Genomic DNA, 25,706 nt, shown 5'->3' with positions numbered 1-25,706 from the left:
GCTACTTGGGAGGCTGAGGTGGCAGGATGACCTGAACCTGGGAAGGGGAAGCTGCAGTGAGCCGAGATGGCAGGATGACCTGAACCTGGGAAGGGGAAGCTGCAGTGATCACTCCAGCCTGGGCCACAGAGTGAGACCCTGTCTCTAAAAGGTCCTAGTTCATTTTATTTATTTGTATTTTATACAGAGTCACTCTCAGGATACCTAGTTTAATCTATGTTGGTCTGTGTGAACAGTTTTAATAGGTTACGATAAAGGCTCAGGTTCTCATTTTGTTAAGCCAGTTGTAATTGCCAAAAACTTAATTTTGCTTTTGTTTAGTACTGACTAGGCCAGAGTACATGCCCATTGTAGAATATTTTAGGGCAACAGGCACTATGAATATGGGGAATTTAGGGAAATCAATAGTTCTTTTTTTTTTTTTTTTTTTGAGACGGAGTCTTGCTCTGTTGCCCAGGCTGGAGTGCAGTGGCACGATCTCGGCTCACTGCAACCTCCGCCTCCTGGGTTCAAGCGATTCTCCTGCCTCAGCCTCCTGAGTGGCTGGGACTACAGGCACCTGCCACCGCGCCTGGCTAATTTTTTTGTATTATCCAGGATGGTCTCGATCTCCTGACCTCGTGATCTGCCTGCCTCGGCATCCCAAAGTGCTGGGATTACAGGTGTGAGACACCGCGCCCAGCCAAGTTTTGTATTTTTTTAGTAGAGACAGAGTTTTACCATGTTGGCCAGGCTGGTCTCAAACTCCTGACCTCAGATAATTCGCCTGTCACGGCCTCCCAAAGTGTTGGAATTATAGGCGTGAGTCCGCGTCTGGCCAAGTTTTGTATTTTTTTAAGTAGACATGGGGTTTCACCATGTTGGCCAGGCTGGTCTCGAACTCCTGACCTCAGGTAATCCACCCGCCGTGGCCTCCCAAAGGGTTGGGATTATAGGCATGAGCCACTGTGCCTGGCCTAAAGTTAATTTAGAATTTATGTTGTACAAGTGCGAAAGCCAAAGAGACCCCCCGCCTTCCTCCTTTAAATATCTTTTTTATTGTATAGGTTTTAGAGTAAATTTCAGATTTACAATTGGGTTAAATCATGAACCTCTGTTAAGTTGTGTGTGTGTGTGTGTGTGTGTGTGTGTGTGTGTGTGTGTGTCTGGGGGAGTTACTGGATGTACTTCAGGAGGAGGAAGCTTCTCTTCTCTGCTCATATTTATGTTTATTCTTCTGGAGAGTCACAAATCAGTACCCTCAGGGTAAGGGGCCACTTTCGCGGCAGCCACTTTCATGGCGATTGTTATTTTATTTGATTTAGGGACCCTGGACTTAAGCTGGATTTTTTTTTTTTTAGACAGTCTCACTCTCTCTCCCAGGTTGGAGTGCAATGGTGTGATGTCAGCTCACTGAAGCCTCAACTTCATCAGCTCAAGTGATCCTACCACCTCATCCTCCAGAGTAGCTGGGACTATAGGCACCCACCACCACACGCAGCTGATTTCTGTATTTTTTGTAGAGATGGGATTTTGCTGTGTTGCCCAGGCTGGTGGAATTTTTTTTTTTTTTTTGAGACAGGGTCTTACTCTGTTGCCCAGGCTGGAGTGCAGAGGCACAATCTCAGCTCAGTGCAACCTCTGCTACTGGGTTCAAATGATTCTCATGCCTCAGTCTCCTGAGTAGCTGGGACTACAGGGGCACACCCTCACATCTGGCTAATTTTGTATTTTTGGTAGAGATGGGGTTTCACCATGTTGGCCAGGCTGGTCTCAAACTGCTGACCTCAAGTGATCTGCCCGCCTCGGCCTCCCAAGTGTTGGGATTACAGGTACAGGCATGAGCCACTGCACCCAACCCCTGGATTTTTTTTAATGGCAAGGTCTTACTCTGTCACCCAGGCTGGAGTGCAGTGGCACAATCATGGCTCACTGCAGCCTCAACCTCAGGCAATCTTCCCACCTCAGCCCCCACAAGTAGCTGGGACTACAGGTACATGCCACCATACCTGGCTAATTTTAAATCTTTTTATATAGATGAGGTGTTTTTTGTTTGTTTGTTTGTTTGTTTACAAAATCTCGCTCTGTTGCCAGGCTGAAGTGCAGTGACACAATCTCAGCTCACTGCAACCTCCATCTCCTGGGTTCAGGCAATTCTACTGTCTCAGTCTCCCGAGTAGCTGGGACTACAGGTGCGCACCACCACACCTAGCTAATTTTTGTATTTTTAGTAGAGATGGGGTTTCACCACGTTGGCCAGCATGGTCTCAATCTTTTGACCTTGTGATCCACCTGCCTCAGCCTCCCAAAGTGCTGGGATTACAGGGGTGAGCCCCTACGCCCGGCCTAGACGAGGTCTTACTATGTTTCCCAGGCTGATCTTGAACTCCTAGGCTCAAGCAATTCTCCCACCTCAGCCTCCCAAAGCGTTTGAACTACAGGCATGAACCACTGCACCCAGCCTTGAGTTGGATTTGAATGAATCCCTTGATAGGTTAAGCTGAAGCACTTAATCAAACCCAGCTTCTTTCTGGGTCTGTTTTATAGTTATCTGGTAGGGTGATGATGGTGTCCTCTGACCCTTTAAGAGAGATGGAGTAATGCATTCTGGCCTAGTTTTTATAAGGGTTCATGCCATGGAGTGCTATTGAGTGTTTTTATCTTTAATCCTGGTGACTGTGCTTCCTCACCAGAGCAACCACCAGATGGCCCTGTATATTGCACAGGGTATCAGCCTTTCTCCTGCACACTCTATAGAACATAGGCTAATGCCTAGTTGGGACACACAACCAATAGTCACAAAATAATAAGTGTCATGCCCTTGAGTCTAGTATCAGCCATGGTTTATGCCAGAATCAAGACATATGATTCAATCTGAGATGCACAGATAGGTCCAGATGGGGCTCATATTTTAGGGCCACTTTAAGGACATCTTCAATTTTATACTTCTGTCTCAGAATGCCAATTACAGAAACTTTCAATTCAGGTCAGTTACATCCATAACAGAGATTTAGTAGTACTCAGCAAATGTGGAACAAAGCAGCACAGCTCAAAGTGTGAGCTTGCCAATAGGCAGCAGAATCAATAGCAAGCCAAAGCGAGAGGAGAGAGACCCCTGATGGTAGGTGGCTATCATCTAAGGCACGCTGTTCTCTGTGCCAGCTGTCTTGTGATTGCCCCACAGGGGAAGGGATCAAATCTCTACCCCAGATTTGGTTTAGACGTCAAGATTGGTGATGCCAAATACACACATACGGAGGGTTTGGAAAAGCTTATTACTCGTGTTATGAGGTTTTCTGTTCAGAACAGGGCAGGCTCTTAAGCAGGCCTAAAAACAGCTTGAGAACAAGGAGAGGCAAGTGGCTCTGGGTTTTATTGTTAGGGAGTAAAGCCGGGGTGAGGGTTCTGATGCACAGGCCAGGGTTTTGTGGTTTGAATTTCCCTACTGGTGCAAGAGAGGAGAGTACCCTGGCATTAAAGGAGGAGAGTACCCTGGCATTATTATTATTATCATTATTATTATTATTTTGGAGACAGAGTCTCACCCTGTTGCCCAGGCTGGAGCGCAGTGGTGCAATCTCGGTTCATTGCAACCTCTGCCTCCTAAATTCAAGCAATTCTTGTGCCTCAGCCTCCCAAGTAGCTGGGATTACAGGCATGCGCCACCATGCCCAGCTAATCTTGTATTTTTAGTAGAGATAGGGTTTCACCATGTTGGCCAGGCTGGTCTCAAACTCCTGGCCTCAGGTGATCCATCCACCTTGGCCTCCCACAGTGCTGAGGTGTGAGCCACCATGCCCAGCTTCTGCCTTTATTATTGGCTTGCCCAGGTTTTGGGTAAAAGGGAAAGGAGGAGTGGGGCTGTGGACTTGAAAACTCAGCAGTCAAACATCAAAAATGGAATCAAGTAATTTATTACACTGGTCAATTATTTTGTAAAATGCGTCTCAATTTGAATTTGATATCCCTCATGACTAAATATATAAGCATACCTCTTGGCATGAAAACCACAGATGTGATGTTGTACCCATCTCAGTTCATGACATTATGAGGTACAGGATGCTAATAGGTCTCTCATGTTCATAGTTTAAAGATGGAAAAATTTTTAAGTTAATAGTTTTTATTTTAGCACTTTAAAGATGTTATTCCATTATCTTCTGGTATGCATAGTTTATGACAAGAAGTCCATTGTATTTGTCTTCTTTGCTCTTCTAGGTAATGTGTTCATTTTTTTCTAGGTACTCTAAGATTTTCTTTATTAATTTTTATTAATATTTATTTATTTATTTTTAGATGGAATCTCACTCTGTTGCCCAGGCTGGAGTGCAGTGGTGTGATCTTGGCTCACTGAAACCTCTGTCTCCTGAGTTCAAGCAATTTTCCTGTCTCAGCCTCCCGAGTAGCTGGGATTACAGGCATGTGCCACCATGCTCGGCTAATTTTTGCATTTTTTTTTTTTTAGACAGAGTTTCGCTCTTGTCACCCAGGCTGGAGTGCAATGGTGCAATCTCAGCTCACTGCAACCACCGCCTCCTGGGTTCAAGTGATTCTCCAGCCTCAGCCTCCTGAGTAGGTGGGATTACGGGCACCTGCCACCACACCTGGCTAATTTGTGTATTTTTAGTAGAGATAGGATTTCACTATGTTGGCCAGGCTGGTCTCTTAACACCTGACCTCAGATAATCCACCCACTTCAGCCTCCCAAAGTGCTGGCATTATAGGTGTGAGCCAACTCACCCAGCCTAATTTTTGTATTTTTAATGGAGATGGGGTTTTGCCATGTTGGCCAGGCTCGTCTCAAACTCCTGACCTGATGTAATCTGCCTGCCTCGGCCTCCCAAAGTGCTGAAATTACAGGCATGGGCTACCATGCCCAGCCTCTTTTATTTGTTTTTACTTACTTATTTTTTTAAGACAGAGTCTCACTCTGTTGCCCAAGCTGGAGTGCAGTGCAGTGGTGCAATCTTAGCTCACTTCAACCTCTGCCTCCCAGGTTCAAGCAATTCTCCTGCCTCAGCCTCCTGAGTAGCTGGGACTACAGGCGTGCACCACTACGCCTAATTTTTGTATTTTTACTAGAGACAAGGTTTTGCTGTGTTGGCCAGGCTGCTCTCGAATTCCTGTTCCCAAGTGATCCACCTACTTTGGCCTCCCAAAGTGCTGGGATTACAGGCTTGAGCCACGTGCCCAGTCAACATTTTCAATAATTTGATTATGATGTGTCTTGGTTTTGATACTATCTTATAAGTCATTGATGCTCTGTTATTTTTGTGGATTTTTTGTGCTTTATTTTCAATAGTTTTTATTGCTATATTTTTAAATTCACCAATCTTTTCTTATGCAGTGCTTCTGCAGTGTATAATCTGCTGTTAATTCCTCCTGTGCATCTTTCATTTTTAGATCATATGCTTTTCATCTCTTGAAGTTCCATTTTGGGTACTTTAAAAATATATTTCTTTTCTCTCTTCATCATATTTATGTTTTTCTTTATACCCTTGGGCATAATTTATGAGATTTATAATGGCTATTTTAAGATCCTTGCCTACTAATGTCATCATCTCTGAATTTTGTGGTCTGTTCCTATTGCTTCATTTATCTGCTGGTTATGGGTAATTTTTTCCCATTTATTTGACTACCTGGCAATTTTTTATTGGATGCTGAATATCATGTATTTTGGGTTGTTGAGTGCAAGATATTGTTGTATTCTTTTAAAGAGTACTGGAGAAAAATACAAAAATTAGCTGGGCATAGTGGCACACGTCTGTGGTCCCAGTTACTCAGGAAGCAGAGGTTGCAGTGAGCCGAGATCATGCCACTGCACTCCAACTTGGGTGACAGACAGAGTGAGACTCTGTCTCAAAACAAAACAAAACAAAACAAACACTCAAACAAAAAAACAGAGTTCTGAATTTTGTCCTGGCCTATAATTAAGTTACTTGTGATTTGTTTTCTTCTTTTAAGTCTTGCTATTAAGCTTTGTTAGGAAAAGCCCAGGTTGGCCTCTATTCTAGAGCTGTTAATAATTTAGCCCCACTAAGTCTCTATCCTCCTGAAGACTCTACCCAATACCTGTGTGTTATGAGGTCTCTTCACTCTGGTTGATGGAAACACAAACTGTGCCCAGCCCTGTGTAAACTCCAACACTTGTTCAGTCTTCTGCTTTCTGATTTTACTTTTTCTAACCGTCTGGAATTTCACCCCACACCTGTGTAGATCAGTCCCCAAAGACTTGAGGGAATCTCTAATGATCTATGAGACTTTGTTGCTTTCTCTCTCTCTCCCCCCATGCAGCTCTTGCTTCTCTGGCACTCTCTCCCACAAATTCTAGCTGCCTTCACGTCCTTGAACTCTAAACCCTGTCTCCTAAACTCAGTGAGACCACGGGGCTTTGTTTGGGTACTCCATGTAGCACTCTCTTCACTGTCTCCTTGTAGTAAGTTGGGGCTCTGGTGAGGCTGAACTTATTTTTCTTTTCTCAGAGATCTTAGTCTTGCACTGCCTGCTGTCCAATGAGTGAAAACAGTTGTTTCATATATTTTGTTTAATTTACTAGTTTTGGGTGTGTGCGGTGGGGGAAGCAATCTCTACAACAGTTTATCCTTCATGCGCAGAAGTGGAAGCCCCACAGTGATCCCTTTAAAATACATGGCTAGGCCAGGTGCAGTGGCTCATGCCTGTAATCCTAAGACTTTGGGATGCCAAGGCAGGTGGATTGCTTGAAGCCAGGAGTTCTAGACCAGTCTGGGCAACGTGATGAAACCCCATCTCTACTAAAAATACAAAAATGAGCCGGGCATGGTGGTATGTACCTGTAGTCCCAGCTACTCTGGAGGCTGAGGCACAAGAATCACTTGAACCTAGGAAGTGGAGCTTGCAGTGAGCCAAGATCACACCACTGCATCTAGCTGGGCAGCAGAGAAGACTCTGTCTCAAAAAAACATAAATAAATAAATAAATAAATAAAATACATGTCTAAAACCCAACCATGTACTTAATATTTCAAATGAAGTACTGAAATGGCTCTATAATTCAAACTTTTAGATGTATCTAGCTTTATTATTATTATTATTATTAATATATATTTTGAGACAGAGTCTAGCTATGTTGCCCAGGCTGGAGTGCAGTGGCATGATCTCGGCTACTACAACTTCCACCTCCTGAGTTCAAGCAATTCTCCTGCTTCACCTACTTAAGTGTATATTTAATTGGTTTGAAGGTGATTTCGTCTCTGGAAGATTTTCCCAAGAACCTTTTACCAAGCCAGGGAAGAAAGAGCTTGGGACATTGGAGGAATAGGAACTTGGCTAGATGTGGCCAGAGCAGAGGAAGAGAGGAGAGTGGTGTAGGATGAGATTAGAGAGCCAGCTAGAAGCCAGATGATGCCAGGCCTGGGACATCAGAGTGAGAAGCTTGGATTTTATTCCAGGTGTAATGGGAGGTCACTGAAAGGTTTTAAGCAAGAGGGTGGCATGATCTGATTTTAAAGATCACATTGCTGTATGAATGATGGCTTCTAGGGGGCAAAGGCAGAAATAGAGACCATTTAGGAAGCTGCTGTTGTAGTCAAGGGGACAAATAGTGACTTGAATAAAGGTGGTGACAGCAGAAGTAGGCAGAAGTGTTTAGGGACTAGCGGTGTTCGAATATCTACTATGTGTTTGTCAGCTAGAAACACATGACAGAGAAATAACAGATTAATAAAAGAGATAGATCCTGACCCTGTGGGGCTTCCAGGCAAATGTAGTGGTTAATTCTTAATATTTTGGGGGTCACAGACTCCTGTGAGAATCTTACCTAAGCTACAGACCCTCACCACAGAAAAAAGCACATAATCACACATGCTCACTTTTTTGTACCATTTTATGAATATTTTACATTCATCATGATAAGTTCACCTGGTCAAGTGGATATTAAAGGATAAGTAAAGGCTCATATATGTGTGGACAAGGAGTGCATACAAAATTATGGAGAAATGATGGTGGATCAGTGGAGCAACTGGGGAGCTGCTGTGTGCTGGGGCAGAGGAGAGTGACAGGACAGGGGCCTAGCATGCCTCCAACCCAATCAGCAAAGCATCCACACATCCACAGCACTGTGCTGGGTGGGAAAGCTGCTTCTCACCCTGGCTGAAAGAGAAGATGCAAACGATGTAGTGCTTCATCAATGTTGTAGACCAAACATTTATCTGTCTCCAAAATGTATATGTTGAAATAGAATCTCCAGTGTGATGGTATTTGGAGGTGAGGCCTTTGAGAGGTAATTAGGTCATAAGCCTTCATGAATGGGATTAGAGCCCTTATAAAAGAGACTCCCATCTGCCATGTGAGGATACTGAGAAGATGACCATCTACAACCCAGGAAGCAGGCCTTCGCCAGACACCAAATCTGCCAGCGCCTTCACCTTGTCCTTCTCAGCCTCTAGAACTCTGAGAAGTGTTTGTGGTTTAAGCTGCCCAGTCTAGGATATTTTTGCTATAGCAGCTCAAACTGCCTAAGGCAATCAGTAACCTCAGGATAGGAGTGGGCTGCCAGGTGGAACCTTCTTGAAAGGTTTCTGGATGGAAGATTTGAGTCACTTAAATATATATCATGTATCACGTGTGTGTGGAGAGAGAGAGGCAGGTGGGGCAGGAGAATATGTACTGCCTCGTTATGCATGCTAGTATAGTCCTGATTTGTTATGCTGTCATGTGATATATAACAGTGTTTGGGTCAGCAATGAACCACATATATGGTAGTCATCCTATAAGGTTATAATACCAGGCCAGGCACAGTGGCTCACGCCTGTAATCCCAGCACTTTGGGAAGCCTAGGCAGGGGGATAACCTCAGGTCAGGAGTTCAAGACCAGTCTGGCCAATGTGGAGAAACCCTGTCTCTACTAAAAATACAAAAATTAGCTGGGCTTGGTGGCATGCGCCTGTCATCCCAGCTACTCGGGAGGCTGAGGCAGGAGAATCGCTTGAACCCAGGAGGCGGAGGTTGCAGTGAGCCTAGACCCCACCATTGTACTCCAGGCTGGGCAACAAGAGCAAAACTCCATCTCAAAAAAAAAAAAAAAAGATTATAATACCATATTTTCACTGTACCATTTCTATGTTTAGATACACAAACACCACTATGTTATAGTTGCCTAGAGCATTCAGTATACAGTACTCAACATGCTGGATGAGTTTGTAGCCTAGGAGCGAAAGGCTACACCATATAACTTAGGTGTGTAGTGGGTTATACCATCTAGGTTTGTGTAAGTATACTCTGATGTTATCACAACGATAAAGTCACCTAGCCATGCATTTCTCAGAATGTTTCCCTCTTGCTAAATGGCACATGACTGTATTTCAGTTTCTTCTTTCTTTTCTTCCTTCCTTTCTTTCTTTCTTTCTTTTCTCTTTCTTTCCTTCTTTCTTTCTCTCTCTCTTTCTCTCTCTCTCTCTTTCTTTCTCTCTCTCTCTCTCTTTCTTCCTTTCTCTTTTTTTTTTTTTCAGGGTCATTCTCTGTCACCCAAGCTGGAGTGCAGTGGTGCAAACTCGACTCACTGAAGCCTTGACTTCCTGGGCTCAAGCAGTCCTTCCCCCTCAGCGCCCAAGTAGCTGGGATTACAGACACACGCCACCATGCCCGGCTTTTTTTTTTTTTTTTTTTTTTTTTGAGATGGGGTTTCTCCATGTTGCCCAGGCTGGTCTTGAACTCTTAAGCTCAAGTAATCTGCCCACCTTGGCCTCCTCCCAAAGTTCTGGGATTGCAGACCTCGCCCGGCTATTTCAATTTCTAAAGTGCTAGTAAAAAATCCACTAAATTGTTTACCCAACTCATCAACGAGTTACAATCCACAGTTTGAAAACCCTAGTCTAGATTTTTTTCTTGCTACTCCCTTCAGTATGAACATGAGAAAGGCTCATCATCATTCCATATTTGATATTTTGACATAAATCTGCTGGATTTAGCTAAATTACAATTCGCCCAAATAACCAGGAGAAATTTGACTAGAACTATCTTGGTATTGCCCCTGGTTGTTGCTTCTTTTTGACAGTAAACCAAAAAATTAAGCGCATGGTTATGGAGTCTGACTGCTTGAGCTGGCTGCCCCACCTGCCTCAGTTTCTTCATCAATATCTGGGACATCATCATCCTAATAGTACCTGCCTCCTGGGTAAGCCATGTAAGACAATTAACACAGGGCCTGGCACATAGTAAGTGCTCAAAAGATGTTGGCAACTATGGTATTTATTATTTTTTAAACTGTCAATGTTGTTGTCTTATGGCGGAGACCTGAAAGCAGCTTAACCATGAGCAGCACTCAACTAAGCGAAGAAATTCTTCGCAATAAATAGGGATGTTTGAAAGGTTTTACGTTGGACCCGCCTTACCGTGGACAGACACTAGAGGGTGCTCCTCGCTCAGAAAGCCGCGTATTGCCAGGCCTGGGACCTCTGCCAGGAAGCGCTTGGACTGCCGGTCCTGAAACTTTCTCTTTGGGTCTGGTAATTTACTAGGGAGAAGTATCTGCTGCCTTGGTTCTGAAACTAAAGGCTTTTACGGAAGGAGGAGGAGACTGCAAGCGGCTACATGGAGCAGAAATGGGGCTCCTCCAAACTTTCACCAATTGGCGTTCTGCTGGACTGTGACTTGGAGAATACGAGCAGTGTCTCATTCACCCAGGAGTCCCAGGGTGTAGCACACATAGTGTCTGGCAGATAGTAAGCGCTTTGTAAATATTTATGGAATGGGACCAACCGATGGGGGCGTCTAAGACCTAAATAATTATAATTCCGAATTGGGGAGTGCTGGCACGATGATCACGGAGCATTAAGGGCTCTCCCAGAAGAATGGGGGCTGGGGATGACTGGCCAGAATGGCTTCCTGAAATTCAGGAGCCCTGGCACTCTCTGGAGTACACAGAAAAGATCTTCCACATCTGGCTTTTGGATATTTAAAAACAGCTTCCTGCTCCATTTCTTTCATGTCCTTTCTGTGGAATGATTGCTAGGCTTTTCACTAAGTTGATCGCTCCCTGCAGACTTATAGGAAGGCAAATAATAGTTTAGCACCTACTGGGTTCAAGCATCTCCTATAATCTCCATTATCTGATTTAATTGTGTCTTTATCTCATTTAATCCCTACAACAACTCTCTGAGACTAAGGTTATTATCCGCATTCTACAGATTAGAACTTGGCGAGGTTTGATAACGGGCCCAAGATCACACCATCAGGGAGTGACAGGACAGTATTTGAACCCAGATAGTCTAGTAGCAAAAGATGCTTTTAAAAATTTTCACTTAAAAGAATAACAACAACAGCAACTAACAGTATGGAGGGGGCCAGATACTTTTCTATGTTTTACATTTATTAACTCATTTAAGTCATTTAATTGCTATACACTTAGATGTCATCCTTTCTATTAGTACATTGCTAGTACTGAAAAGTGAAGAGAATGATATAACAAACACCCATGTACTCATCACCTGGCATGAAAAAAAGATTAAAGTTTATATCATCCAGCTGCAAAAATCTTGAAAAAGAACAAGGTTGGAGAACTTGGCCCAGTGCAGTGGCTCATGCCTGTAATCCCAGCATTTTGGGAGGCCAAGGCACGTGGATTGCTTGAGCTCAGGAGTTCGAGACCAGTCTGGGCAATGTGGTAAAAAAAAAAAAAAAAAAATTTCTACAAAAAAAAAGTTTCTACAAAAAAATACAAAAATTAGCCTGGTGTGGTGGTGCTCGCCTGTGGTCCCAGCTACTCAGGAGGCTGAGGTGGGAGGATCACCTGGGCCCAGGGAGGCTGAGGCTGCAGTGAGCCAAGATAGTGCCACTGCACTCTAGCCTAGGCAAAAGAGCAAGATCTTGTCTAAAAAAAAAAAAAAAAAAAAAAAAGTTGGAGAACTTACACTTTCCAATTTCAAAAGCTACAGTAATAAAACAATGTGGTACTGGCACAGAGATCAACATGTACATCAGTGGAATAGAATTGAGTCCAGAAATAAACCTGTATGTTTATGGTCAAGGTATCAAGATAATTAAATGAGGAAATAATTTTTTCCCCCACAAATAGTGCTGGGACATCTGGATAGCCACATGCAAAAGAATGAATTTGGATTCCTATCTTTTATTGTCTACAAAAATTAACTCAAAACTAATCAAAGACCTAAAGATAAGAACTAAAACTAGGCCGGGTGCGGTGGCTCACGCTTGTAATCCCAGCACTTTGGGAGGCCGAGGTGGGCGGATCCCCTAAGGTCAGGAGTTCGAGACCAGCCTGGCCAACATGGTGAAACCCTGTCTCTACTGAAAATACAAAAAATTAGCCGGGCATGGTGGTGCATGCCTGTAATCACAACTATTCAGGAGGCTGACACAAGAGAATCGCTTGAACCCGGGAGGCAGAGGTTGCAGTGAGCTGAGATGGTGCCACTGCACTCCAGCCTGGGCTACAAGAGCAAACCTCTGTCAAAAAAAAAAAAAAAAAAAAGAAAGAAAGAAAGAAAAGGAAAGAAAGAACTAAAACTATAAAACTCTTAGAAAAAACATAGGTGTAAACCTCTATTACCTTGGATTAAGCAATGGTTTCTTACATACAACACCAAAAGCACAATCAACTGAAGAAAAAATAGATCAATTAGACTTCATCAAAATTAAAAATTTGAGTGTCAAGGCCCTATCAAAGTTAAAAGATAAATCACAGAATGGGAGAAAATCTTTGCAAATCATAGATCTAGAAAGGATCTTGTGTCTAGAAGATAGAAGAGCTGTTTTCTGTTGTTGTTGAGACAGGGTCTTGCTCTGTCATCCAGCCTAAAGTGCAGTGGCATCATCATAGCTCACTGCAGCTTCCACCTCCTGGGCTCAAGCAATCCTCTCACCTCGCTCCCGAGTAGCTGGAACTGTAGGTGACACCACCATGCTTGGATAAGTTTTTAAATTTTTTTGTATAGACGAGATCTCACTACGTTGCCCAGGCTGGTCTTGAACTCCTGGCCTCAAGCGATCCTCCCGCCTCTGCCATCCAAAGTGTTGGGATTAGAGTGAGCCACCTCGTCCAGCCTATAAGAGCTCTTAAAATTTAATAATAAAAAGACAAATAACCCAATTTAAATTTGGGCAAATGACTGGAATAAGCATTTCTCCAAAGAAAATATACAAATGCAAAGAAGCACATGATAAGATACTCAGCGTCGGCCAGGCATGGTGGCTCATGCCTGTAATCCCAGCACTTTGGGAAGCCGAGGCAGGTGGATCACTTGAGGTCAAGAGTTCGAGACCAACCTGGCCAACATGGTGAAACCCCGCCTCTACTAAAAATAGAAAAATTAGCCGGGTGTGGTGGCAGGCGCCTGTAATCCCAGCTACTAGGGAGACTGAGGCAAGAGAACTGCTTGAACCTGGAAGGTGGATGTTGCAGTGAGCCAAGATTGCACCACTACACTCCAGCCTTGGCAACAAGAGCGAAATTCCATCTAAAAAAAAACAAAACAAAACAAAACAAAAAAACTCAGCATCATTAACTATTAGGGAAATGAAAATCAAAACTTTCAAACCCACTACCATGGCTATAGTCAAAAAGACAATAACTAGTATTAGCAAGGATGTAGATGAATTGGAACCCTCATAAATTACTAGTGAGAATATAAAGAGGTGCAGCCTCTGTGGAAAACGGTTTGGCAGGTCCTCAAAGAGTTCAACATAGAGTTACCATAAGACCTAGCAATTCCACTGCTAGCTATATACCCAAGATAACTGAGAACATTATATATACTTGTACATGAGACCAGGAGCATTGACTCACACCTACAAACCCAGAACTTGGGGAGGCCAAGGCAGGAGGATCCCTTGAGCCCAGGAATTTGAGACCAGCCTGAGCAACATAATGAGATCCTATCTCTACAAAATATAAAAAGTTAGCGGGGTGTGGTGGTACATGCCTATAATCCCAGCTACTGGGGAGGCTGAGGTGGGAGGATTGCTTAAGCCTAGGAGTTGGAGGCTGCAATGAGCTATGATCATACCATTGCACTCCAGCCTGGGTAACACAGCAAGACTCTGTCTCAAAAAAAAAAAAAAAAAATGTGTAGCTGGGCGCAGTAGCTCATGCCTGTAATCCCAGCACTTTGGGAGGCCGAGGCGGGCAGATCACATGAGATCAGGAGATCGAGACCAGCCTGGCCAACATGGTGAAACCCTATCTCTACTAAAAATACAAAAATTAGCCGGGCATGATGGCGCACACCTGTAATCCCAGCTACTCAGGAAGCTGAGATGGGAGAATTGCTTGAACCTGGGAGGTGGAGGTTGCAGTGGACCGAAATTGTGCCATTGCACTCCAGCCTGGCCAACAAAATGAGACTCTGTCTCAAAGGAAAGAAAAAAAAAAAAGTATACATGAATGCTCATAGCAGCATTATTTATAATGGCCAAAAAGTGGGAATGTATCAGTCCATTCTAACACTGCTATAAAGAATTGCCTGAGACTGGGTAATTTATACAGGAAAGGGTTTTAATTGACTCACAGTTCCGCTTTGCTGGGGAGGCCTCAGGAAACTTACAATCATGGCAGGAGGCAAAGGAGAAACAGGAGGCAAAGGAGAAACAGGCACCTTCTTCACAGGGCGGCAGGACGGGAGTGAGTGCAAGCAGGGGAAATGCCAGATGCTTATAAAACCATCACATCTCCTGAGACTCACTCATTATCACGAGAACAGCATGGGGGAAACCATCCCCATGATCCAATTACCTCTACCTGGTCCCACCCTTGACATGTGGGGATTAATACAATTCAAGGTGAGGTTTGGGTGGGGACACAGAGCCAAACCATATCAGGGAACAACCCAGGTGTTTATCAATCAATGAGTGGATAAACAAATATGTGGTCTATCCATGCAGTGAAATATTATTCTACCATAAAAAGGAACGAAGTACTGATACAAGCTACAGCATGGATGAACCTTGTAAACATTATGCTAAGTGAAAGAAGCCAGTCACAAAAGGCCACATATTATATGATTCCATTTATATTAAATATTCAGATAGGCACATTCACTGAGCTTTGTGGTTGTCAGAGGCTAGAAGTAGGGAGCAATGAGAAATGGCTGCACACAGGCACAGGCTCTGGAATTGGATAGTAGTGATTGTTGAACAACCTTGTGAATCTGCTAAAAAACATTGAGTCATATATTTTTAAATGGTGAATTTTATGGTATATGAATTATAGCTCAATTTAAAAAAGAGAAAAAAGTTGATATTTTCTTCACAGATAACTCCATGATTCTCAAACATTTTGGCCTCAAAACCCCTTTAGACTCTTAACAATTACTGAAATAGCCCCAAATAGCTCTTGTTTATGTATTTTGTTTTTGTTTTTGTGTGCTTATATTCAATATCCATTAAATTTACCATGTTAGAAAGTAAAACAGAAATTTTAAAAATATGTATTAATTCATTTAAAATAGCATTAATAAACCATATGCTATACATATTAGCATAAGTAGCAGTTGAAAAATAATTGTATTTTCCAAAACAAAAGAATTAGTGAGAAGAGTGACATTGTTTTGGATTTTTGTTGTCTGTTAAATGTCTAGAGCTGAGTAGAAGATAGCTGCATTCTCATACCTGCTTCTATTTACATTCAATGTGTTGAGACAGGTTGTTTTGGTTGAAATATATGAAAAAAGTCTGTCTTCACACAGTTATGTAGTTGAAAAAAGGAAGACTATCTTAATAGCCTTTTCAAATAATTGTGGATATTTTTCTTAGATTACACACCAAAACTGGACAAGTGTAGTTTCTTAAAGGTTAATTGCAATGTGGAACCTGAAACCGTAAATTTTTCAGTCGGTCTATCATGTTTTTGTTGTTGTTGTTATTTGTTTGTTTGTTTGTTTTTAGACAGGATCTTACTCTGTCGTCCAGGCTGGAGTTCAGTGACACAATCAGGGCTTACTGCGGCCTCAACCTTCCAGGCTCAAGAGATCCTCCCCGCTTAGCCCCTGGTGGGACTACAGGGATGCGCCACCATGCCCAGCTAATTTTTTGTATTTTTAGTAGAGATGGGTTTTTGCCTGCCTGCCTGCCTGCCTGCCTTCCTTCCTTCCTTCCTTCCTTCCTTCCTTCCTTCCTTCCTTCTTTCCCTCTTTCCTTCCTTCCTTCCTTCTTCAGGGTCTTCCTCTGCCACCCAAACTGGATTGCAATGGTATTATCTCAGTTTACTGCAACCTCCACCTCCTGGGCTCAAGCAATTCTCATGCCTCAGCCTCCCATGTAGCTGGGATCACAAGTGTGTGTCAGATACCTGGCTAATTTTTTTATTTTTTCTAAAGATGGGATTTCACAATGTTGACCAGGCTGATCTTGAACTCCTGACCTCAGGTGATCCACCCACCTCGGCCTCCCAAAGTGTTAGGATTACAGGCGTGAGCCACTAAGCCTGACCTCAAGTTCCCTCTTTCTGATCTGAAAATGAGAATAGCACTAGCATCCAGGTCCACCTCAAAGGGTCAAACTGAAGTTCAGATGACCCAAGGATGCACTAGAAAGTTCTTTATGCATTGTAAATGAGAGTTGCCTACTCCTGTCAGGCTCAACTGCCTTCACTCTACAGGCAACTGGCTACAGGCTTCTCACCCTGAGCAGTGGTCAGCTCAGTCAACTCCCCCTCTCCACCCTCCTCCTCCTCTCCCTCCTTCCCTCCCTCCCTCCCTTTTCACAGGAAACTTAAGAGTCAGATCCCTTCCATTGCAAATGGAGATTCTTGATTTGGAGAGAATAAGATAAAGGACCTGACATCAATCCTTACTCTTGAAAGCATGTTGTTACTTTCTAAATATTATTGAAATTAAAAAAAAATCCTCCCAAATCAATATATTTGAATTGCTAACAAGCCTGTCTGCCTTGTTTTTATCTTAAAGAATAAAATGCTGAGCCCTGCATAGGATGCTAGAGAACTCCCCCATCTCTCTCTCTCTCTCTCTCTCTCTCTCTCTCTCTCTCTCTCTCTCTCTCTCTCTCAGTTCTGAACAAGGAGGGAAGAGGTAAAGAGTCCTTAGTGAGCTCCTTCTGCAGGGACAACATCTCTGGACCCATCTGGATGGGAGCAGCCAGGAGGGGCAAGAAGCAGCCGTATTTGGTGGCACTGCCACAGCGTCCCCTCAGCCCCAGCAAGTGGCCTTTGGTCTAGAGTTGGTCCATCTGCCCCATACGAGACTCAAATCCAGCCCTAGAAACGCCCCCCCACCTGCTCCAGGTGGCCAGCACCCTAGACAGGACAGAAAGGGCAGGCCTCCAGCCTCAAGTCTCAAACACGGTGGGGGGCTGCGCGGCAAGGAGAAACCCAGGAGATGCTGGGGTCGGGGCCCAGGGCAGGGAAAACCCTCAGCTCTGTCCCCTTTCTCTTGTCAAAAGCCAGGTGAGCGAAGGAGGTGATGCAACGTCACCCTGGGTGGCCAAGGCAGTCACTCAGGTCTCGAGGTTCTAGGAGGGGGACGCGCTGTGACCCCAGCCCCCTAGGCTCCTGCCTGCGCGATGAGCGTTCCCCCGCCCGCTCCAGCCGCGAGGGCCCCCGAACACTCCCGGAGCTGGGCCTTGCGCCGCCTTCCCTTGGGCGGTCGGCAGGGGTCAGTGTTTGGCCGCAGGTGAGCAGGCAGCGGCCGGGGCTGAATCGGGTTCTTCTAGCTGGGTCTTGCCCGTGCCAATCTGCCTGGACTTGTCCCCCGGCCATTAATTTGTTCTAGCCTATCGAGACTCCTCATATTCTCCCCACCCCCCGACCACTACCTCCATACTGTCCTTCCTAAGTCACTAGGCCTGCACCCTTCCAGAAGCATAGATCCCTGAACACATGGATAATTACTTCCTGGCCTTATACCAGACAGTGATGCGAGACTGGAAAGAGGACATGGCATGGAGTCAGAAGATTTGGGTTCAAGTTCCCGCTCTGCCAATTACCAGCTGTATGATGTTGGGTAAGTCGCTTTACCTCTCTGTGTCAAGTTTCTCATCTTCAAAAATGAGCTGATCTCAATAGGAATGGCTATGATGCCACATGCCAAGGATTTATATGCCATACACTGTGTGTGTTATCATCTCGAGGGTTTAATAGGAGGAGACTATGGCCCGGAGAGATGAACAAGCAGCAGGAAGTAGCAGAACCAGCCTCTGAACCCAGGTCTATCTATTTCTATCATGTTAACCTGCCTTGCAGGGCTGTAGTGAGAATTTAAATGTAGAATGTATATTATTCTCTTCTGGAAGTTTGGCCTGGATCCTGGCGGGTGAACTTTCACTTCTACTAACGGGGGAAGCAGGGAAAGGCATTTTTCAATGGTTAGAAACATCCTCAGTTAGTGGGGTATGAAATGGAAATAGCCCACTAGAATACAAGCTCCAGAAGGGCAGAGGTCTCACTTGTCTTGAGTCTGTTGCTCACATAATTCCTGATATATAGTAGATGCACAAGAAATATGAAGAAATGTATACATGTGTACACCTCCTACCTTCATTATAAGATAGTTTCTAACACAGAGTCATTTTTCATACCAACCATGCAAGTACCAGGCAAGTCATGCCAATTACTAGTTCTCATGACCATTGTTGAGCTTAATTCATCGGTTTTATTGGATCCCCTGAAACTCCTACAATCCTCTAAATCATGGGGATTCAATAACAGTCTTTTTATTGGTATGTTCACAAGACAAACTGAGTAACCCAGCTTAATGACTCATCTTCATGACTTATGACATTAAGAATAAGATGTGGGGTAATGATAAATGTGATAAAACCGATGGCTCTGAGAAAATGTCATAGGCATGTGGCCCTGAATGCTCTCCCATGTGGCTCTAGGGGCTTCAGCAACCTTCAGTCCCATGTCCACCCTCACTCCGCTTCAGTAATCAATTTGTCCTTGTCCAAAGCATTTTTGAGGACCTTGTTGCTCTTCTTCCCTGTGTTAATCAGGCGCACAGGCCTAAAATATCAAATCCTAGGCAGATGCATGAACCCACAGGACAGCAACATCGAGAGGGCAGAGTAGAGGTAGGCTTCAGTTCAGAGCAGGCGTAGGTTTGGAGAAGGAAACTGGGAAATGAAAACAAGTTGTCTATACAGACTGTCTCCCTAGAAGTCCATTTAAAGAAAAAAGAGGCTCAGTACCATCAAAGCCATGGGCAGTGGTGCCATGCAAAGAGCAAAGACCTGAATCTGAGTCTTGGATCAGTGAGCTTCTTAGCTTCACCTCCAGGCTCCAGTTTCCTCCACTCTAACTGGGGCTGTATTCTCTCCTCTCTCCTGGTTTCCTCCAGTTTCTCTGAACATCCTTTTCATTTTGGTTGTGAGATCTTCTGCTGCTCTCTCCTGCACCCTTGGTAGATTCTATGCTGACTTTTATTTTTCTCCTCTTATATGCTCTCATTAGAAAATCTCATCCTTTTGTGAATCCAACTGCTGCCCATGTGGGGTGATTCCCAGGTTTATGTCGCCAGTCCTGTCTTCTCTACTACTCTTTAAATTTGAAAACAAGGGCCGGGTGCGGTGGCTTACGCCTGAGATCCTGGCACTTTGGGAGGCCGAGGCAGCCGGATCACTTGAGGCCAGGAGTTTGAGACCAGCCTGGGCAATATGACAAAACCTCATCCCTATAAAAAATACAAAATTAGCTGGGCATGGTGGCAAGCACCTGTAGTCCCAGCTACTTGGGAGGCTGAGGCAGGAGAATCGCTTGAACCCAGAAGGCGGAGGTTGCAGTGAGCTGAGATCGCATCACTGCACTCCAGCCTGAATGACAGAGTGAGACTGTCTCAAAAAACAAACAAACAAACAAACAAAACCCAACTTTGGGTCAAGCATCCATCCTTGACCAATTAGCTGTAGCTAGGGAAGTGGAGTCCTACAAACACAACAAACCACCATGAGAATCATGGAGATGAATGGGGCAGGAGAATTTACCAGAGGAAGCCTAGAGTGGAGTGCTGGACAGACCACCATGTAAAGTTACCAGCTGAGGACATTGCTACTTGGATACCCCCACGGGTATTTCACCATCTTCCTCTGAACTCATCATTTTCTCCTGAAAACCTGAATCTCCTCTTCTCCTAGTCCCCATGAAGGGGCTGTCATCTACCAAGTCACCCCACCTAGAGATCTGAGAATCATTCTGGAATCCTCCCTATCGCCAACCCAAATACTTCTAGCTATTCACCATGTCTCTCTAATTCCACCTTCTAAATATTTCTCTTGTCTGTTGCTACTTCGGTTTTCTGAGCTCAGACGCTCCTCACAGATCTGGAACATTGCAATTGCAATAGTTTCTTTCTTTCCCTTCCTTCCTTCCTTCCTTCCTTCCTTCCTTCCTTCCTTCCTTTCTTTCTTTCTTCTTTCTTTTCTTTTGACAGAGTCTTGCTCTGTTGCCCAGGCTGGAGTGTCCAGCTAAGTTTTGTATTTTTACTGGAGACAGGGTTTCGCCATGTTAGCCAGGCTGGTCTTGAACTCCTGACCTCAAGCAATCTGCCCGCCTCGGTCTCCCAAAGTTCTGGAATTACAGGTGTGAGCCACTGCTCCTGGCCTGCAATAGTTTCTTAGCTGGTCTCTCTGCTTCTAGTCCTGCTCCCCTAATCTACTGTCCTCACTGCTGGCAGCATCTGCCTTTGTTTTCCTAAATGAAATAGATTATTTTCTGATTACATTAAAAATACATGTTCAGTCGGGTATGGTGGCTCAATCTTGTAATGCCATCACTTTGGGAGGCTGAGGCAGGAAGATTGCTTGAGGCCAGTATGGGCAACATAGTGAGATCTCATCTCTGTAAGAAATTTAAAAATTAGCCGGGCATGGTGCCACACACCTGTTGTCCAAGCTACTGGGGAGACTGAGGTGGGAGAATAGCTTGAATCACGGGAGGTCAAGGCTGCAGTGAGCCAAGACCCTGCCACAGCACTCCAGCCTGGGTGACAGAGCGAGACGTGTCTCAAAGAAAACAACAACAAAAGACATAATCATTTTAAAAATTAATAAGGAAAAAAATAAAAAGAATGTAAACTTTGCCTAAAATTTTACCACCATGAAAGAACTATGTTATTTTGGTGATCATTCTTCTTTGCATTTTTCATTCCTGTTTTTAAAAATTATGTATCATACATGCAGTGAGTGGGTTTTTTCCACTCTCCAGCTTCATTGCAGGACATGCCTTGCCTTGCACATTATAGCTGTAAATACAGAGTTGCCTATAGTCTCTTTTAGTACACCATGTTGTTTCTCACCTCTCTGCCTCTGCTTATGCCTGATACGCCCTGTATTAATTTCCTAGGGTTGAAGTAACAAAGTGCAGGACTTAAAAACAGCTGAAATTTATCCACTCACAGTTCTGGAAGCTAGAAGTCTGAAATCATGCCCCTTCCAGAACTTCCAGGGGAGGATCTTTCCTTGCTTCTTTCAGTTCCTGGTAGGCCCAGGCATTCCTTGACTTGTATAGCACAACACCAAACTCATGTGGTCATCTTCATGTGGCCATCGTCTCTGAGTCTGTGTGTCTCTATATCTTCACATGGCATTATCCCTGAGTGTCTGTCTCTGTGTCTAAATTTTCTTCTTCTTAAAAGGACACCCAGCCAGGCATGATGGTTCACATCTGTAATCTCAGCACTTTGGGAGGCTGAGGCAAGAGGATTGAGGCCAAGAGTTCAAGACCAGCCTGGAAAGCATAGTAAGTCCCCGTTCTCCACAAAAAATACAAAAAATTGCTGGGCGTTAGTAATGTACCTCTAGTCCCAACTACTCGGGAGACAGACAGAAGGATCTCTTGAGCCCTGGAGATGGAGGCTGCAGTGAGCTATGATTACACCACTGCACTCCAGCCTGGGTGGCAGAGCAAGACTCTGTCTCAAAAGAAAAAGAAAAAACAAAAAAGGACACCAGTTGTATTGGATTCTAGCCCACCCTACTCCAGTATGCTAAGGCTCCCTGCAGCCTCAACATCCCGGGCTCAAGCAATCTTCCCACCTCAGCTTTCCAAGTAGCTGAGACCACAGATGTGTGTCACCACGCCTTGCTAATTTTGTTTATTTTTTGTGGAGATGGGGTCTCACCATGTTGCTGAAGCTGGTCTCAAATTCCTGGACTCAAGCGATCTTCCTGTCTCGGTCTCCAAAAGTGCTGGGATTACAGGCATAAGCCACCACATTTTCAATGACCTTATTTCTAAATAAGGTCACATTCCGAGGTACTGGGATTTAGGACTTCAACATGTCTTTTGCTGGAGGGTGACACAATTTAACCCTTAACATACCCTTTTCCATTTTCTCATCTGACCAACCTCTCTTGAACCTTCACAGGCCAGCTGAGCCGCCTTCTCTTCGAGGAAGTTTTCCCTGAAGCCCTGAGGTAGGCCTGTGTTCTTCCATGGCGGCCACATCAGCACGCAGCACATTTAGTTGTCTCCACATATGGGTTGGTTTTCCTTACTTAAAATATCCTTATCATCCCTTGGGGGTAAGGACTGTATCTTTTCCATCTTTAATATGCCCAGCACTTGTCTCTTATATTAATTAGTTCAAGACTAAGTGGGTTGGAGGCTCAAAAATACAGTAGCTTGCCAGGCATGGTGGCTCATGCCTGTAATCCCAGCACTTTGAGAGGCCAAGGCAGAGGGTCACTTGAGCCCAGGAGTTCAAGATCAGTCTGTGAAATAGAGCCAGACCTCATCTTTACAAAAAAAATACAGTGACTTAAGGAGGAATAGAAGCTCATTTCCCTCCCTCATAGCAGTCCTGAGTCGAGCAGTGCAGTTCGGTAAGGATCTTGCCCCACCTGGCCGAGGACTCTAGTTCTTTCCAGATTGTTGTGCTGCAAATATAAGGACTGTGTCCTCATCTGCTTGACAGAAGCTGGATAACAAGCACATCTGTCTTCCAGGTTGGAGGAAGAGGGAAAAGACTGTGGGAAAATACATGCCTGGTGCCTAAAAGTTCAGACCCAAAGCGGCCCTCATAACTTCTGCTCATATTCTCTTGCTGAGCGCTTAGCCACATGGCTACACTTAGTTGAAAGGAAGGCTAGAAATGTGTCATCAATTGAACAGCAATGACTGTATTACAACTCTGTTATAGCTCCATAATTCCTTATCTCCAAGTTCTGAAATCTCAAAAGCTGTGAAAATTGAAAGGTTGTGTGTGTGTGTGTGTGTGTGTGTGTGTGTTGTCGTTGTTGTTGTTGTTGTTGTTGAGACAAGGTCTTTCTCTGTCATCCAGGCTGGAGTGCAGTGGCATGATCACGGCTCACTGCAGCCTCAACCTACCAAGCTCAAGGGATTTTCCCACCTCAGACTCCCAAGCAACTAGGGCTACAGGTGTGTGCTATTGTGCCCAGCTAATTTTCTTACTTTTGTAGAGACCGGGGTCTTGTTATGTTGCCCAGGCTGGGCTTGAACACCCAGGCTCAAGCGATCGTCCTGCCTTGGCCTCCCAAAGTGTTAGAATTACAGGCATGAGGCCAGCCAAAAGTTTTTTCTTAAGTTTGGCACAGACTCAAGTGGTGGCAAAATCTGACTTGAAATGACATGAGGAATTTATAGAGACATCTATAAAGACTATTTATAGTCTTTATAGTCTTTATTTCATTCTCTTAGAATGAATATCAATGTATTTTATTGCAGAAGTGCCAACATATTTGCTTAAGCTCTCCCCAGACCCCACTGGGGGATTGAATAATATGCAGTGTGTGGAGCATATTATCTCTCTGAAAACCAAACACTTCTAAATTTCAGGGCTCCTCTTAGACCCACGCAAGAGGACCCCACACTTTGGAGGGCCTTACTTTGCCCTTCTTCTAGATAGCCCTTGCTAATTAGGTAGGACTGTGAGGCAAAATGAAGGGCCTCTAACCACCTGAGCACCCCTCAACTCTAGACCATGTCCCAGGTACCTGAGACACTGGAGTTTGCTGCCCAAGTGGTCCGCAGCCTGTGCAGATCTCTTTAATAGGTCAACCTTCTGGATGGGTGCAGGGTGGGGGTTACCGCTGTCATATGCACTCTTAAGCCCAAGACATAACCAAAGAGCAGCTGTTTGCAGCAGGTATGGATAGAGGCTGGTTGTGCAAACTAAAATGTCCACACACGTGCCCATGAAACCACTCAAGGTAAGGATAGAATCGAGTGTGCAAAGAGAAAGGGGACAGAGTAGTTATCCAAAATTGTAAATTTGACCCTGGCCATACCTATCAACGTAGGACAGAGCACAGTTCTTATTTATTTATTTTTCAAATAGAGATAGGGTCTCACTATGGTGCCCAGGCTGTTCTTGAACTCCTGGGCTCAAGTGATCATCCTGTCTCAGCCTCTCAAAGTGCTCAGATAATAGGCATGAGCCACCACGCGCAGCTCAGAAGACAGTTCTTATTTAGTAGCTTATTAACTTGATTTACATATCGTAAATATATTAGGCATGGATGTGTGGGCCTCCAGGCCTGCGTGTTCAAGTGAGTCTGTACATCAACCCCAGATATTTTGTTTATTTTATTTTATTTTATTTTATTTTTTGAGATGGAGTCTCTGTCGCCCAGGCTGGAGTGCAATGGCGCGATCTCGGCTCACTGCAACCTCCACCTCCCGGGTTCAAGCGATTCTCCTGCCTCAGCCTCCTGGGTAGCTGGAATTACAGGTGCCCATCAACATACCTGGCTAATTTTTGTATTTTTAGTAGAGACGGGGTTTCACCATGTTGGTCAGGCTGGTCTCAGTCTCAAACTCCTGACCTCAGGTGATCCACCCACCTTGGCCTCCCAAAGTGCTGGGATTACAGGCATGAGCCACCGTGCCTGGCTGAGCCCCAGAGATTTTAGAGAGGGACTGTGTACTCGTGCTATGGGAGAACAGGAGAATGGACCCTACAGCTTGGTTCCTGGCACTTAGTAGGTACTTGATAAAGGACTGCTGAACTGAAATAAGAACAAGAACTAGCTCACAGGCTTACTGGAACAATCACAGATAGCGTATGTGAAAGCCTGACGTGAATTATGAAAGGGTCCCTGAATGTGGAGGAGGAGGAGGAGGATGGACGGAGTGGAGAAGTTCAGGGAGACCCGAGAGTAGATGTAGAGTCGATGACTGAACAACAGAAGATGCCAAATGGTATTTGACAAACTACTGAGGAATATTAGCAGTTGCATTCATTATGAATCTTGTTGAAACACCAGAAACCAACTCAAGATAGCTTAAACAAGTTGGGGGCAGAGGGGAGGATGAAGAGAAGTGGGTTAAAGGGTACAAACATACGGTTAGACAGAAGGCATAAATTCAATGTTTGATAGCAGAGTAGGGTGACTACTGTTAATAAAAATGTATTGTATTGGGGGGATGGATACCCTAAAAACCCTGACTTGTTTGTTATGTATTATATACATGTAATAAAATGTCACATGTACCCCATGGATTGTACGAAAAACAAGATAGCTTAGCCAGGCGTGGTGGCTCACGCCTGTAATTCCAGCACTGTGGGAGGCTGAGGCAGGCAGATGGCTTGAGCCCAGTTCAAGAACAGCCTGGGCAACATGGAGAAATCCCATCTCTACAAACACAAAAGAATTAGCTGGGCACGATGGTGTGCATATGTAGTTTCAGCTTGGGAGGCTGAGGTGGGAGGATCACTTCAGCACAGGAGGTCAAGACTGCGGTGAGCTATGATTGCACCACTGCACTCCAGCCTGGGTGACAGAGTGAGACCCTGTCTCAAAAATATATATACACAGTCCCAGCCT

At 44.5% G+C, this 25,706-nt stretch overlaps 1 protein-coding gene across 22 annotated transcripts in view; it reads left to right on the top strand.

Annotated features, from left to right (window-relative positions):
* The window catches only part of LOC114673139 (uncharacterized), a 60,851-nt gene that overhangs the window by 17,965 nt on the left and 17,180 nt on the right, over nt 1-25,706 (top strand). For 6 of the 22 annotated variants that reach the window (XM_077971301.1, XM_077971300.1, XM_077971302.1 and 3 more), the window contains exons 4-7: nt 15,855-15,958; nt 17,367-17,596; nt 17,833-17,926; nt 22,286-22,334. In XM_077971301.1, coding sequence (XP_077827427.1) covers nt 17,387-17,596; nt 17,833-17,926; nt 22,286-22,334 — 353 coding nt within the window. In that variant the 5' untranslated portion in view covers nt 15,855-15,958; nt 17,367-17,386. Of the gene's footprint in view, nt 1-10,008; nt 10,129-10,471; nt 10,676-15,854; nt 15,959-17,366; nt 17,597-17,759; nt 17,927-21,553; nt 21,658-22,285; nt 22,401-23,200; nt 23,299-25,706 lie in introns of all 22 variants that reach the window. The other 16 variants (XM_077971299.1, XM_077971303.1, XR_013406591.1 and 13 more) reach the window with 14 other exon arrangements.

This window comes from Macaca mulatta, chromosome 16 (genome assembly GCF_049350105.2).
Source record: "Macaca mulatta isolate MMU2019108-1 chromosome 16, T2T-MMU8v2.0, whole genome shotgun sequence".
Taxonomy (NCBI): domain Eukaryota; kingdom Metazoa; phylum Chordata; class Mammalia; order Primates; family Cercopithecidae; genus Macaca; species Macaca mulatta.
This window is presented reverse-complemented; position numbering and strand designations above follow the sequence as displayed.